The following is a 16,457-nucleotide window of genomic DNA, read 5'->3' as shown; positions in this document are numbered from 1 at the left end:
ATTTACAGAGGTCCGTCAGCTTCTGTCTTCCAGATCCTGGGATTAGAGGTGTGTGTTACCACTGCCTGACCTCTAGTGGCTTAGCTTTGCCCTTCTAATATTCAGGCAAGCTTTATTTATTAAAACATAAATAAAATATCATTATATTCTTGTCTTTCATTTGTTATCTGTAAAAAAAGATGCTGGTGAAAGTCTCAGCCCAGACAAAAGGGAGCATGCTCCTGGGAAGCATCTCCCAATAGCCATTCCTTCCTTGCTCCCTGTTGGCTCCACCAGCCTAGGTGGCTGGGGACTTCATACTCACTGTGATTCATGCCTGAGGTTATGAAGCAGGTGGAGGTCAGAGGTGGGGATGGAATAGGTTGGGCTCAGGAGGCGATATCAGGTGGCTTACAAAGAAAGCATCTTAGGTTCAATACCATGGGGAAATGAGATAATCCTCAAACCAAAAAAATCACCTCTAAGCTGGGTACTCCTTGGAGCCTTCAAAGCAGATGCTAGTCTGCTTCAGTCAGTCTGTCATTTGATTAATCTTTGAGACTCTCCAGTAGGGTACAGGAATAAAGACTCACTGCACCTCTTCTAGAGGCAACTTCCTAGGCTTGGTTCTGCCAATGGGTCTCAGGTCCTAAAATAACTCTTACTCAAATGTTTTACAATATGATTTTTTTCTTTAAAGAGAGACAGGGTCTTGCTTCATTGCCCAAACTGGTCCCAGATCTTGAGCTTCGGGCATCCCCTTGACTAAGAGCTCTTAGTAAGTGAGCTGCTGCATCACCAATCCCTAACTTTTCAATATAAAAACAAAACAAAACAAAACAAAAAACAAAAAAAACTTTAAATCCATAAGTGATTTTTTTTTAAAAAAAGAATTTAAGTTACCTTAGTGGCAACAGATTCTTAAAAGGGAATTACAAATTTTGGGTTCTAAAATAATCTGCCAAGGAAAAAAACCCACCAATTCATCTGAGCAGTCAAATGAGAGAAGCGTATTTCAAGAAAGAAAGCAGAGTACCCGAGGTCAGCTTTATCCCTCTGTGTGAAGGAAAAGACCATTAGAATAAACAATTATCTGGCAACTCATAAGAACAATCACAGTACTCGATAATGGGCCCTCTTGAACCGTCTCAACTTTGTTTACTTTTGAAAGTCACAATGACTTTATAAATCTTTTCTATACCATGTGCATCTTTTAGCAGAGTGGAGCCTGGGCAATATCACATATAACCATCCAGCTAAACACTTTGCTTGCATCGTTAACCACTTGGTATGACATTGACCAGATAAAAAGACGGGTTTAATATTTTAAATTAAAGCCTATATGATTATCCATTCATCAAAAATGAACTTCAAAACAAAATATCTCTTATGCAGCCAGCTTACAATGTAATTATTACTACACATCTACCCGTGAACTGTGACTTTTTCTTGAATGAAGGTCACCTGTTTAAAATTTATAAAGATTTGTGCTCATTTAATTACTGACTGCATAAATTTACTCCTACATGTGTTATCAAGATAGACACAAAAACCCTGATGAGCAATTACATAGTAATATTTTTTTATAAAAAGAAAGAAAATATTTTTACAAAGAAACTGGAGAAATAATGAGAATTAACTTCAACAAGGAGCTGAAAGTGAAAAGAATTAATTTTCCATGTTTGCTTTTCCTTAACAACTTGTGGACAAATTGGTGCAAAAGCCAGCTGTACGTAGATATTCTTTTCTTTTCCCTCTCTCAGGGCCGGGCGCTTAGTCAGTTCATCTGTCCACCAGCCAGTCATTCATTAAAGCATATAGTTTTATGTCAAGCATCTATAAGCTCCAAGTACTAATCCTCTATCCTTAAAGGAGAGGTGGTATTAACTAGTTATTCATGCAATTAATCATATTGCTTACACTAATGATCTCATTAGGGAGTCGAGGTAGCACTGAAGCTGAGACCGAGAGGCATCTCCGCACTGGGATTAGACTTGTCCAGGTGTGAATTCCAGTTTTGGATGGATAAGTGAATTTACAACTCTGGGTCTCCTTCTTTTTCAGAGGGGCTGGTGTAAAAGCTTAGGATATAATAAATGGTGCCTGGTCTGAGCCACAGTAGGCATTAAACAATTACTAGCTCTTTCTTTTTTACATCAATCCTTCTCTGATGTCATTAGAATTAGAATGCTGTTAAGTTCCATGTGCCAAAGACCATGCATCCTTCAGTTGCTTACTTTCCTAAATTTAGATCAGCTCTTCCACGACAAGCACTGAGCTCGCATTCCATTTGCCACACCAATGATAACAGGGATCACCAAGAGCTTTTTGTGGCTCCATGAAAGACATATCTCACGAAAGGGATAACATTAAAGTGTACAACTAAGAATTTCAGCTAACATTCAGAAAAGACAAGCCACCGGGAATCATGTTCCTCAGTTCACAGTCACAGAGACCTCAAAGAGGTCAGAACTAGAATACTCAAGGAAATCAGAACAAGGAGAAAAGGTTCTGGTGGGACTCAGCACTGTCCTTAGAACTTAACATTTAAGACTTCTTTTGCTCTTCATGTTTCTGTTGATTAGATAAGAATGCTGAGGTTTCAAGAAACAGGAACCCAAGGGCCCAAGAGAGTAGGGCTCTGTGTCTGGCTGTCTCTGAAACCCATATTCTTTCCATGACAGCAGACTATATCACATTAACAGCACTGTGGTTATTGCTTGTTTCAATCTGCAATGCATCAATTTAGTCATTTTAAATTAATCCTTGAAAAATCAACAAGAGATTAAAATGCAAATTTCAACATGACAGGAGCTTTACAGTGATTCTGTTTTAAACCTACACAAATTGGTCTTACAAAGTTCAGTGTCTCCTGAGAGGAAAAGCTTCCTTGCTATGTTGTGTATTTCAGATATAAAATATTTTTTCTCATGAATATCACAAGTCAACCCCAGGGGGTCAAACCTTAGAACCTGGGTTGCTACATCCCACTGACCTGCAGACTTAGGTTAGCAACCAGAGAGAATGAGCTCTGTGCATGTGAAATGAGGCTCACATCCACCTCTCACAGAGTAGCTGCAGGGATTAAAATGGAATGGTGTGCCTTAAAAGAAACTGGCAGTCTGGTACTATTATTCTGCTCAGAAACAAACAAGAACAGCCCTCTACTGGTGTGCAAAGGAGGATTTAGGGGACAATGGGTCATACACAGGGAATTAGTTCATTAGTGACAAAACCAGCAGAGAAAAATAAAAATTTCAAAAATGGTGGGACAGGGGAGGTAATATACAATGTAGCCAGGAACTCAAGGTGGTTTTATGGAAAAGACGGTTTAGACGAACATTTCTAACCTCAGCAGTTATGGTGCTGAAATTTAGGCATTATAAAAATGTTCAGCGACTTTAAAATCAAGTACTTAAGGAATTCTTTGCCCTTAAAATAAAAAGACGAGTCATATCCAGGTAACCATTTTTTCCTGCTATTATTTAGCATAGAAGAACACGACATGTACCTTGGTATTTTCTCAGAGAGAAACTCCAAGTTTCTCTTTTCTCCCAAACACCTCAAGGGAAAGTTAAGTAAAAGCATTTTCAAAGCTATGAACTTTGAAAAACAGAAGAGAGGTGTCAATGTACTGAACTCTAAAATTATGTTATTAATGAACTGGTTCTCAACCTGGGACCATTTATCACTGAGGGCACATTGGGTAATTCCTGGAGACATTTCTGGCTCTCATGGCTTGGGGAATGGAGTAAGAAGGAGATTGAGAGCAATCATATGGTGAGTACCACCCGAGGATGCTTTTTAAAAGAATCCAACAATGCATAAGGCAGACAACAAAAGATCACCTGATCCAAGGTGACATGAGAGTTGGTGGAGGATGAAAGGGAAAGCTGGACACTAAGGTTGAGATGGGTGGGTGGACATGGCAAAAAGCGCCAAACCCAGCTTACGCACAGCGCCTCAGGAAAGCTCAGGAAGTGGAGATGATCAGCCTCCAAAGGTTAGGAAAGGACACAAATGAAAAGGAAGTGATTCACTCCCAAGATTCTTTTTTCAAGCCCCCAGCTCCTCAGCGGGCTTCTTGAACCTGTCTATCTAGAATCAGAAGGGCCTGGGGATACCAGTTACAGTTGAGGATGGTCAAAAGGCACTAGCTGCTCAGGAAACTGATCTGGGAGGGTTGCTGGTGTCCACTGGGAGATCAGGAAGAGGATGGAAAAGAATTAGAATTAATTTTTAAATCTGGGAATAAAAGTCTCACAGATGAGGCTTTTTTTTTTTTTTAAAGGAGAACAATGAGATGGCCAACGGAGGAAACGTGGAAGAATGGAAAGGTTGTTGAAGAAAGTAGATAGAGGTCAATCTAAAAGAAAAATGTGGGAAACATGAGAGAAAATGAACGCCAGTGGATCAATACAGGAGGTTTAATCCTATCTGCCACAGAAAAGAGAAATAAAGATTAAAAAACTAATAATGTGAGAATACTTGTAAGCTGTAAGGATGTGAGTTTCCAAAGCAGATAAGATGATCAGTGACAGGACAATGGTGAAAACAGTCAACATTAAGTATGTCATTGTTCAATTTTAGGACATTAGAAGCCAACAGATCATAAAAAATAATAACAGGAATCAAATTGACCAAACCTCCTAAGCTACAAGAGTAAAAAGTAGCCAGTGAATATGCCTTCACATTTCCGGAAGGAGAGTGATCTGAAAACTAGAATTCCCCATTCAAGCTATTGAATCACGCAAGTTCAAAACTGTGGCCTCCAACAACAAACACACTCTCAGGACACTGTTGGAGAATGCTTTCACAGAATGAGGACTAAAACCAAGAAAGAGAAAGATGTTAAACCCAAGATCTCATATAAGACAAGATGTACAAGAGAAGAAAGGAACCACAATCTAACCGCTAAACATAGAAGAAAAATGGGAGAGAAACGAACGAATGAGAGCCTGGGTTTCTGGGACATGCTAATATAGCAAATGGATTACTGATGTATGTATAGAGGAGAGAGTGGAGATGGCAATGTGTTTATCTTCACAAGTTGTTCTCTAGCCATATTATATTTATCTTAACCAGTCACACTTTGCTAAAATAATTTATTTCACTTTCCAAATTTATTAGAGATATCTATGCATCTTTTAAAGTTTTTAACATACATTTTGATTAATATAATTATATCACTTTTCTTCTTCCCTTTCCTCCCCCCAGCTGCTCCCTCCAATTTATCTTTCCAAGTTCTTAAGAAATCTTGTTTTGCAATATTATCTTAACAATAAATTAAATTTTTTTTCTAGTTTTGGTTTATTTGTTTTTACTCTTTTCTATTTTTTGATGTTCTACAGTGCTTTAGAGAAAACCTAGGTCCTTGCACACACTGACCAAGTGTTGTGCACTGATCTATATGCCTCGCACTTTAATTTCTTGAATTCAAACTCAACTTCATTGTTGTTCTTACAAAAGCATACAAGGCTATGAATTTTCCTCTTTGGAGTATGTTTGGTGACATTATTTTAAATGGGAAGAAATTTTGCCACCTGCTACAATACAGGTAAACTTTAAAGGCTTTATGTTAAGTGAAAGAAGCCAGACACAAAAGGACAAACTAGTACACTGAGGTGGTGTCACACACCTTTCATCCCAGTACTTGGGAGGAAGAGGCAGGTGTATCACTGAATTTAGAGCCAGACTAGTTTACAGAGTGAGTTCTAGGACAGCCAGAGTTACAAAGAGAAACCCTTGGAGAGGGAGGGGGAGAGGAGTGGGGGGAGGGGGAGAAGGGTCGGAGGAGGGGGAGAAGGGTGGGAGGAGGGGGAGGGAAATGGGAGGCTGGGAGGAGGAGGAAATTTGTTTTTTTTTCTTTTCTCAATAAAAAAAAAAAATAATGGTTTCCATGCACTGATGGTTATTGGTTGCTGCCAGAGCTACAATTTTGAAAGATGAAAAAAATCTGGACACAACAGAATGGGAATGTACTCAAAATTACTAAACTTTATCCTCTGAATTGGATAAAATTTCATGCTATTATATTTTACCATGTACCTTGCAGGCATCTCTTTAGGCTTTTTTATGCACTGTACAATTTATAATCAAGTACAGTATTTTGCAGATGTGACTAGAGACAGAATGGTCACTCAGGGTGCAAACAAGAACCTATGCATCTGTCACTTTAGCTCGCTGCTTCTCAGCCCTTAGAAGGTGAGGATGCACATCCCATTTCACTTATTATGAAGTGAAGAACTTTCTGAGAAGTGAACATAGAAGTGTGTGTACTTATATACACCTGCCCTAATAATCATTCACATGAAACATCTCATCTTATGATGAGAGAAAGAAGAATCTGAGTCTCCCTTGTGAAAGAACACTTATGTGCCCTCCAATGGAGTATTATGCAGTGGATAACAATGATTTCTTAACTATGAAAATCTAAGATGTTCTTCTAATACGTGATTTTAATTATGTGAAAATGTCCTAAAAAGACTGGAATGAATAAATATCAACCATAAGGGATGACCTGTGAGAAATATGAAGAATATCTTTTCTTGTGTCTGTACTCTCTCTATATTTTCAAGTTACTTTTGCTATTTATAATCCATTGTTCTTTTTATTTTTCTTTTAGTAATCTACTATAAATAACATTGAAAACATACCTTATTGTTTTTTAAAAACACAAGCAGTAAACAAACAAATGTAATGTTCCCATTCCAAGTACTCACATTCTCAGGTATGCTGGGAAGCTCTCTGGTATCAGGCACAGTGAAATAAGAATGCTGGAAAAGAAAAAAACACAAGCTGCATATTCTTTCAAGTTGAGCTAACTTGCACTTGACTTAACTCCAAATTTAGGTAAATGTTCTGAAGCATCTTCCTTACTCAGATGAGGAAGCTGTGTTTTCTTATAGTAAATATCCACATTATAGCTGCTTAGGCTAATGTTGGATCAATGCATTGATTCATCAGCATTAAAGATCAAATGTCTTTAGGGGACATGAATGAAAAACTCCAAGAAGCTAAAGTCTAAATTCCCATGTGATATTTGCAGATTTCTAAACATAAAGAAGTGTCCAGTTTTGAAATGTATTGTTCAATGGGGTAGTGGACTCTCAGAAACCATATAACACTAGATTCACTCACTAAATGATAGAATGTCCCCACCAATTCTATAATTCCATTTTAGCATCTGAGGTCTCATCAATCTATACTGTAGTCAAAATCTGCTCATATGATGCTCAGGACAGTCCCAGCCAAAGGCTACTCCATCTGAAATGGATACATATGGCTGCCAATGGAGGATGAGCTCCTTCCTGACTTACAGTGTGATTGTCATGGAAGAGAGTTGGAGCCTGGGTGAGAAAGACTTCAAAGACATATAATGAGGCATTTCCATGTTTATAAGAAGCCTGTATCTCCAATTAAATGAAAACTGGCTGAACTAATGTTACCTCCTCTGCTGCTTCTAAATGCCTGAAAAATAATGGTAAGTGGTACTGGAAGGATGGATAGTTAAAGATGGACTGTGAAAGGCCAGGGAAGCTTAAGTGCACCCATGGCCTAAGCTCAAATCTGGACTTCTCCCCCAACCCCTTGCTCCTGGGTAATGGGAAAGTAAGTAGATTTCTAGAAAAATGAATTGAATAGTCTTTCTAAAATAAAGGGTCCTGGAGACAAGCTGTACTACTAATGATGGCAACAATGAGCGGCTTGTCTGACACTCTAAGAATATCATACATGAGGGCATTTAGCACACAACAAATGGTATCTTACTATTTTATTTATTTGAATCCAGGGTTTCACTAAGTAGCTCCAGTTGGTCTGAAACAGACTAGACTGGTTTTGGCCTTGTACTGATCCTCCTGCCTCTTCCAGAATGTTGGGAATATAGGCATGCACTACCACACCCAGATTAACAAATGGATTTTAATACACAATTATTATTGTTTGAACTGCTAGTTTATATTTCTGTTTTTCTCAGTTACCTACACCAGCTACATAGGCACATTCTCTTGCACAAAGTGGTTAAATAAACAAAGCCCAGGCTTGGCATTACACCAATATTTTAGGATTTCTATTACAAATGAGATGCTAGTCCTTCAAATAAAAATGCATTTTGGGAAGAAGACTGTCTAGTGAAGAGGGGGAATCACCCTTTACAGAAGCAATGGATTGTAAAGAGTGAGCCAGCAGAGCTCTAAACCAACTAGTCCCCAGGCTGTCCTTGGAGATTCTGTCTTGCTCCATTGCCCATGAAATGCTGGGGACCAGGAGAGGTCAGAAACATTCCTAGAATCCACTGGAATGAAACAGTTGTACACCCAAAAGTTCCTCCTACCCCTGAGCTGGCTTGTCCTTGAGGCCTGACAGCACACTGCCTGTGCAGCCGTTTGGGGAAGGAGTGGCCCTTCCTCCCAGGCAGCTGTGACCTAGCCAGGCTGCTCCTCAATTACCTGTCGGATGTCATTACAGGCTGAAGCAGTGAGATCAAGCTGCTTAGGATAAAAGATTGAGACAAAGGCAGGGTTGCCCTGCTCAGTGATGACTGGGTCTAAAGCATACTTGTTCATGTTTTCTGGCAGTCCCTACTCCCCATGAGCAAACCCTCCATAAGTAAATTTTTTTCTTCTTTCCTGCTTCCCACCTCTCTCCCTGCCTCTGTCCCTTCCTACTTTCAGCTCGGCATTGTAAAAGCTAGGCTGTCATTTCTAAATCACATGACTTTGCATGGACACTTTCCCTCTCTAAACTCTACAGCATGAGAATGTTAACACCTATACTGGGACAATTTTGAACACTAGAGGTGTATATTTCGTATGAATTAGTAACATAAAATAGATTTGTTATTGTTAACATTATTGGTAATACTGTGGTTTTTGATACCATTCTGGTAAAACTCACTAGTCTGCCTTATGGAATCTGACACCTTCGTGATCCCTGAAACCAGCACTGTGTCTCTTTCTTGAGAAGCTGGAAGAGGACACTATCTAATCCGCCAGGTCTATGGGATATAGAGACAGGTCTGCATGACAGTGGATGCCTGAAAAGGGTGTCTACCACAGATTTCTGATAAAGGCAACCATGGCTTCCATCTAAGAGATCAAATAATTTAGTAACTGAATTATAGAAATAAATCCTATACACTCTTTCTGACAAATAAGGAATCTGAGTCGGTACAGTTAGAGGTATTAGTTAAAATCACTTCAAGCACTAGCAAAATAGACAACTAGAACAGAAATTTCCCATCAGCTGACTGAGAGGAATTTCTACCTTGGCACACTACACAATGTACAGGATGCATCTCAAAGCACTCAAATAAATAATGACTGCTGTAGGCCAGAAACGATGCTGAGAACTCTCACACTGTCTTCAAAGGACGGGCACTGGATATCAGCTTACTCCAGCAGGATGGCACTAAGTCTCCAAGAGCATGCCAGAGGATTAGGGACAAAGAGAAAACCTAATTCAGCTTGTGAGGTCAGGGGAGGATTTCTCAGGAAGCAGAATCAGAATTGGTTTTGAAGGATTTTCACGAGTTAAGAGGCATACAGGAGGGAGGTAGTATTTGAACACTAAGGTCCAGAATGGGCTTTAACTGTGACAGAGAGAATACCGGTGACGATGAGGCTAGCAGCTCCAGCCATCATATTCATTGCATCTGTGACTAAGAATATGAGTGGTCATTTGAGAAGCATCTATTCTTCAGTGAATCTCAGAGAGAAAAAGAATCCCACACCCCAGATGGCCTTGAACCTGGGCTTAGGCTATGAGTGTGACTCTTGCCTCCTCTTAAGGTTCATACAAACATCCTTTCTTGGGGTGGCCACCATCCTGTCCCACTTACCACATTGAGATGAACAGACACTCCGGGGTCAGGGATGGGAAGTCGGTGCAGAGTTTCAAGAAGTTCATTCCACTGACTTTCCTGAAAGAAAGGAAAGGCCCAAGTAACAAAAGCTGGGACCTGTAGTAAGGTATTGGTGCACAGAGAGGCAGGTGAGAGACACTGGTCCCAAGACAGAAATAGGTTTGATATTCAAGTTGAGCTGGATAAAAGACATTGCTTATGGCTCAAATGCAAGAGCCAAACAGATCCTCCCACATCAAGTTTGACATTTTCTATTCAGTCAGACACCTATCATGACCACCTTTTATGGATCACATACCATAAGCTTTCAGCATATCTATCCTTTCAACTCCATAGCAACAACTTCTAAAAGAAAACAATCTGAACTTCCAGGGCGGAGGTGGTTGGGAGAAATAACAATGACACTGTGAGTCTTGTCTTCATCATCATTACCCTCAATTAATTTTATTGAGTGTTCACTGGGTATATGTAGCAGCCTCCAATTACAAAAAGTTAGAAATGAAACAAGTTCACCAGCATGTGATACAGGACAACAGTCGTGCATTTTAATTAGGGAAAGTGAGCAGCTGAATAGCATACAAAGCAGCACAAATTATTCGACTCAAAACAGATTCGCCTTTAAGATGCTCAAAACAACAGCACTCAAAAAGATTCAAAAGCCACTTCTTTCTTGTGGAACTCTGTGTGCTAATAAAAGAAAGTTAAGTTTACATAGTTAGCCATGCCCTAACTACTGGATCCTTCTAGTCACCCACTTAGGAAGTGTGAAGCACTAGTCTCGTATTGGACAGTAGGCTGCACAGTCCAGGAGGGAGGTAGGATTGCTGTGTCCAGGTCCTCAGCCTTCTCTGCTTCTGGCAGGGGGCCTGATATGAAAGGGATGAACTTAGTTTTCAAGTTTGATTCAGTATGTGCTCTGAGAGTCAAGTTTCTCAGAGGACATACAAGCTTAAGCGTGTGTGCATAGGGTTGGTTTTATTCTGAAGCAGTTTCATACCTACAGAACAATTTTAGAAAGGGATGAAGGCTCTTTCATTTCCTCAATTGTTTGAGAATGAGTTGTTGGCATTATACTTCATATACTTCATCATCTACACACACACACACACACACACACTTTCTTCAAACAACCACATTTAATCACCACAACCAGGAAATATGCCTCAGCACTGCCATCAAATCCTGTCCAGTTGTGCCGTGCATGTCCTCATGGCAATCAAATTAGTTTAGAAGCATGTGTGGCTTTCAGCAGGGCTCACTCTTGAGACTCCTTTTGTTGGGAAAACCCCCGTCTTTCCTAAATCTGTAGGACCAAGACCACCCATTTTGCAGAATGTGTCTCAGCTGTCAGATGTTTCCTGATAAAGCTCAGCTTGTCCTTTATTGAGGATGTGCCTCCTGACTATTTCATCTCAGATCTCTATTGGGCAACCCCTCCCACGGCATTTAAAAAGCATTTTGTAGCATGGCATCTTATGGGAGCATTCCATTCCTCAACTTTTGAATCTAGTTCTTATTTATCTTACTACAAGTGCACAGCCTTTCATTTGCTGTATATTGTCTTGATGCTCCAGACTAAGATAACTGAGAATCTCTTGGCCCTTTACCTTGTGTCTTGAGGACATATCCCTGGTATGTATCTTGGAACCCCATGTGTTTATGCTTGCTGTTCCTTGGGAATGATGATGCCAGGTCTTCAGTGGCCAGAGCCATCAAGTACCACATACACAGGTCACCACATACTTCACATCTCAACTTACTTTTCTCTTCACACACTTAAAGCTTTAGCTTTCACAATGATGTCTCCAATTCCAGGCCAATACAGAGTCACGTTCCTTCTCTTTGCATACTGTGACTACACTGCATAAAGGTTAAAAAAAAAAAGTCTTGCCCCTCTCTTGGGGCTAGATCTTCCTGTTTCATACTCTGGCACCAAGCACCAAGTCACCATTGCTGGTTTCCTTCCTGTTTGGATCTCTGCAGATCTCCACCGAGTTCCCACATCTCACATCATGTCTATTCCCCATCCCTACTCTCCCACATACATACCTTCATTTTCTTTGACTCCAACACCCAAGCAGGCTGCTGCCAAGCTCAGGTTTCTTGTCAGTCCTTTCATGCAGGTTCCTGTTCAGGGTCTGACAACACTGGGGCCAGGACCCACACAGAAATCCCCATGTCCCACCTTAGGCTACTTGGTGACTCATTGGTCACATAATTTCCTTCCCAAACAGAAGCTTACCTCACACAACAATCCCATAACTTCTGGATGAGAGAAGGATGTTTTTAGGGAACAACCATACTGGTTTTGTTTGGGTCTTGTTTTCTATGTTTATATGATGTATGTATGTGTTCTTGTGTTTGCATGTGCACATGGAAGCCTCCGGCCAATGTCAGGTGTCTTCCTAGATTGCCTTCCACTTTACTTTTTAAGTCAATGACTCTCAGTGAATCCAGAGCTTATTTATACAGCTTGGATTTATGTCTAATGGGCTGCAGGGATCTGCCTACCCCTCCTCCTGAGTGCCTGCTGTCGGGTGCTATGTCTGCTATGTGGGTGCTGAAGATCCAAGTTAATGTCTTCATGCTTGTTGACCATGTATACTGTCAACTGAAATCTCCCTTCCTTTCATCCTGTTCTGATCTCATAGTCAACAACTTTTGAACAAGCCAGTTGTAGACAGAGTCTTTACTCTGTGTTATTATAATTCCTTTGGCGACAACAAACTTTGTAGGAATCCTGAGTCAGGAAAAATAAACTCCAGTCAATTAAGTCATGTGACTTATCTCAGTTTCCCATAACTCACCAGGCTCAGAGGACAAAAATACTGATTCCACAGGGTTATCCTCAGTTTATAGCACCCCTCCTTTCCCAAGTTTTCCTTCACTCGTCCATCTTTCCTTCCTACCTTTCTTCCTTCTTTCTTCCTTTCTTTTTAATTTCTTTAAGACAAGGTCTCATGTAGCACAAGACAGGCTTTAAGCTCACTTCCTGGCAAGTGAACTGCTAGCCACCCGAGTTTCCATTTGTAGTTAAGGATGGTTTTGAATTCAGATCCTCCTGGTTGCCTCTCAAATGCTAGGAATATGGGTATACACATTTTCAGATACATTTTAAAAAGAGTACTAGGTTAGGTTGCACTGTTGTTTTAAAAATTAAAAAGCATAAAGGTGGAGTTTAAAAAAAAACATGAATCAGTCTCTAGTTCAGAGGCAATGTGTTAACATACTTTTATTTATTAATGATACCTTTCAAATTGAGTGAAAACCTGAATGCCTGACCAGAGCTAAATGTGCATCAGAAATCGATGAACAGATCCCAAAGCAGCCTGCTACCTCATTCATCAAAGACACCAGTTCTTCTATGATAGAATTCCTAACTTCATGCTTCCTTTCACACTGAGTGTGATGAGTGAGAAACCATTGAACCATTCCTGCCATCTGTTGTGACCTCTGGAAAACATTTGTCACCGACAACAATACACTCAAAGAAAAGATTTACATATTGTATACTTCCCCTACCCCCAAACAGCCATTTCCCAAAACATGTTTCAGGGAACCCTGCAAATCAGGATTCTGTTTGTCATAGATTAAAAAAGGGTTTGGGGTAAAACAAGAAAGAAAACATTTATTCACTAACGTGCCCCACTGCAGGCCTTCTGAGAGCCTACATTATATGAATCATACAGAGAAAAAAATTAAAGCAAATAAACACACACAGATTTGGAGACCTTTAAGCCTAGCAATACAGAACTATACTTTCTTAATAGAACATTTTCAGAACCAGGATACTATAGATAAATCAAAAGGAAAACACTTATACCATTTAACAATCATGTTGTATCACTTTAACTTAAAATGTTGCCCTTTACAAAAAAAAAAAAAAGAAAAAAGAAAGAGAGAAAGAAAAGAAAGGTACATAGGCAAATATTCATCTCACTAATAATAGTGAGATTTGTGATTTGTAACTTTTTTTTTTTCAGGACAGGGTTTCACTGTAGCTTTGGAGCCTGTCCTGGACCTAGCTCTTGTAGATCAGGCTGGCCTGAAACTTACAGAGCTCCATCTGCCTCTGCCTCCTAAGTGCTGGGATTAAAGGTGTGTGCCACCACTGCCTGGCAAAATTTTTGATTTATTAAATAAATGAAAAGTTCAACAAATGTTATCAATGAGAGTGTGGGACTTGATTGTGTTGCAAACAATGCACTTTAAGAAAATAGTGCAATTCTTTTGGAAAGTAGTTTGGCAAATGTTTTTATAAATACTTATGCCCACAAGAAGCTTGTAACTGCCTATCTAGGATTCTCTTCTTAGAAAAATAATGAAAACTGAAGAAAATATTTTATATTCAAAGATTTGAGTGACTGCTGTCCCTCCTTTTCTCTCTGTATGTAAGGTGGTTATATGTGCATGTGTGTGTGTGACTCTTACAAGGGTCAGAGGAGACATTGGGTGTCCTGCTCTAACATCTTTTTTCCTTCACATAGGGTCTGCCACTGAAGTTGCACCTAGGTTGGGCCACCATGCTCAGTAATCCTCTTGTCTCTACCTCCCACACTGTTGAGGTCAACAGGGACACACATAGCTGCCTCTGGTCCTCACATTTTTGCTAGGGTTTTAAACTAAAGTTCTCAGGCTTGTACAGCAAGCACCCTTCTACCAAGTCATCTCCCCAATCCTTTTTACTACTGTAAGAAAGTGTTTAGGTAAGCTAAGGTACAGGCTACGCTGTTAGCCATAAAAAAGTACTTAATATTTTCAACAGAGTGGAAGAAATGATTCTGTGACAATACTTCCCAAATAGGCAGGCTACAAAATTTTAAATAGTGACCCAGACCATCTCTGTCATCATGGGTGGGAGTTTAGGTGAGCACACCATTTCTCCCAAATGTAAATAAGGTATAAAGAATTGCTAAAGGAATTTTCAGATTCTTAGAAGAATTACTATAAAAATACCACAAAACTTTATCAAAATGGGGATTGTGGCAGCTGTTAAGTCACTTGCTAGTTAAGTGATTTGCAACATGGCATGAGCAATTCAGTTTCATGCCTTTGATAAATTATGACTGAATAGTTTGTGAACTTTCAGGGTTGTTGGGAAAATTTGACATTAATACTGGGAACATGAGCAGTCTAGGTATTATTTATTTAACTCAGAACAAAAAAAATAATGAAGAAACAACTAAAAATTTTAGCAATATTTATTTTGGGGATGTAGTAATGCACGCTAGGTGAGAGGTGATTTTCTTTCCCTTCCATTGTTTTCTGAATTTCCCAACTTTTCTACAATGGGCATGCATTAGGTTTTTGGTTTTTTTTTTTTTTTTTTTTTTTACAAATGTTTTAGTGAAATATAAGGCACACATTACTTTCATAATCATAAAAAGTTTGTTAAAAACAGCTATTTCTTAAAAAAAAAAAAGACAAATACCTGTTGTTTTGTTGTGTAATCTGCCAAGATGTTAAGGAGCTTATAAAACACTTCAAACCAGGGGAGGTAGCTGAGAAAGACAAAGAAACACAAGAAATGTTAGCATGCAGGTCAAAAGCCTGACTGAAGGCTTAACTCAAACCAAAACATTTCAGGTTTTCTCTACATCTTGAAGATTCTAGCCAAGACTGATATAAACCAAAACTGCTTAAATGTTAATTATTTCTGGGTTATAAAAACATGCCTGTGTGAGGCAGAACATTATATGCTCATTATAAAGTATTCATGTGCCTCAAAACAAGAACAGGTTCAAAGAGAGGAAATTCAAACTACAGTCTGCAATGAGGCACCATGTTTGAGTCATCAGGCCTCTCCCACCATCTATTCTACTTCTCATGATTGGACACAGAGCAAAACCCAGCATGCCCATTTTTGGCTCTGTGTCCCACATGCCCTACACAACACAAATCAATCATGTTAGTACACTAGACTTGCTACCTCTACTTCACCTGTGCTATACTGGCTGTAGCATGAATGGATAACTCTCTTCTCTCTCTGCTATCCAGCAGGTCATTGCTCCTCTTAATACACAGGTCTGCCAGCAGAACTCACTCTTGATATTGGCCATCTGTATGGCTATGAGAATGGCCTACCAAAAATGGAAGTCTGATGGGCCTGGTCAGAGAGGGCAAAACTGCACAGGCAGCCAATGATATGCAGCCTGAGGTTTCTTCACCCTCCCTGGCACACACTTCTAATGGCCAAAAAGACAAAGTGAAGAAGGCTGGCCTGGGGATTGGGGGTAGCAAGTGTGTGTAGTAGACCTAGGGACCCTGAGCCACCAGCAGCAAGGACATAGACATTTATCTGAGAGGAAACATGTGGGGCCCAGACCCAGCACATCTGACACCAGCACCAAAGCCCAAGGAGGCTTGGAGGCCACCTAGGTAACCAGGTAAAGAACAAAGTCATGAAGGGGAACAGAGAGCTTAGGCCAGGACGTCAGAGCCTTTTGTCCTCCCTGGGAACCCAAGATACAAATAACCCACTAGTGCCTTCTGTAGTTATGTTAGTTTTGCCACTCATGTCCCGCCTCTTATTCCCCACACCAAATGACCAAAGTGGGGAGGGACAAAAGATTCTGAGAAACTTGAGCCTCCCCAATATGATTCACAGAACCTT

The 16,457-nt window shown here is 39.9% G+C and overlaps 1 protein-coding gene across 9 annotated transcripts in view; it reads right to left on the bottom strand.

Annotated features, from left to right (window-relative positions):
* Dennd1a (DENN domain containing 1A) overlaps nucleotides 1–16,457 on the bottom strand; it is a 543,784-nt gene that overhangs the window by 250,765 nt on the left and 276,562 nt on the right. For all 9 annotated transcript variants that reach the window (XM_041675232.1, XM_041675224.1, XM_041675226.1 and 6 more), the window contains 3 exons: nucleotides 15,276–15,345; nucleotides 9,821–9,901; nucleotides 6,702–6,755 (listed from right to left, as the gene is read on the bottom strand). In XM_041675232.1, the coding sequence (XP_041531166.1) occupies nucleotides 6,702–6,755; nucleotides 9,821–9,901; nucleotides 15,276–15,345 (205 nt within the window). The remainder of the gene's footprint in view (nucleotides 1–6,701; nucleotides 6,756–9,820; nucleotides 9,902–15,275; nucleotides 15,346–16,457) is intronic.

Source organism: Microtus oregoni, unplaced genomic scaffold, assembly GCF_018167655.1.
Source record: "Microtus oregoni isolate MIOR12 unplaced genomic scaffold, Mior012 000025F_ref0000491, whole genome shotgun sequence".
Lineage (NCBI taxonomy): Eukaryota > Metazoa > Chordata > Mammalia > Rodentia > Cricetidae > Microtus > Microtus oregoni.
This window is presented reverse-complemented; position numbering and strand designations above follow the sequence as displayed.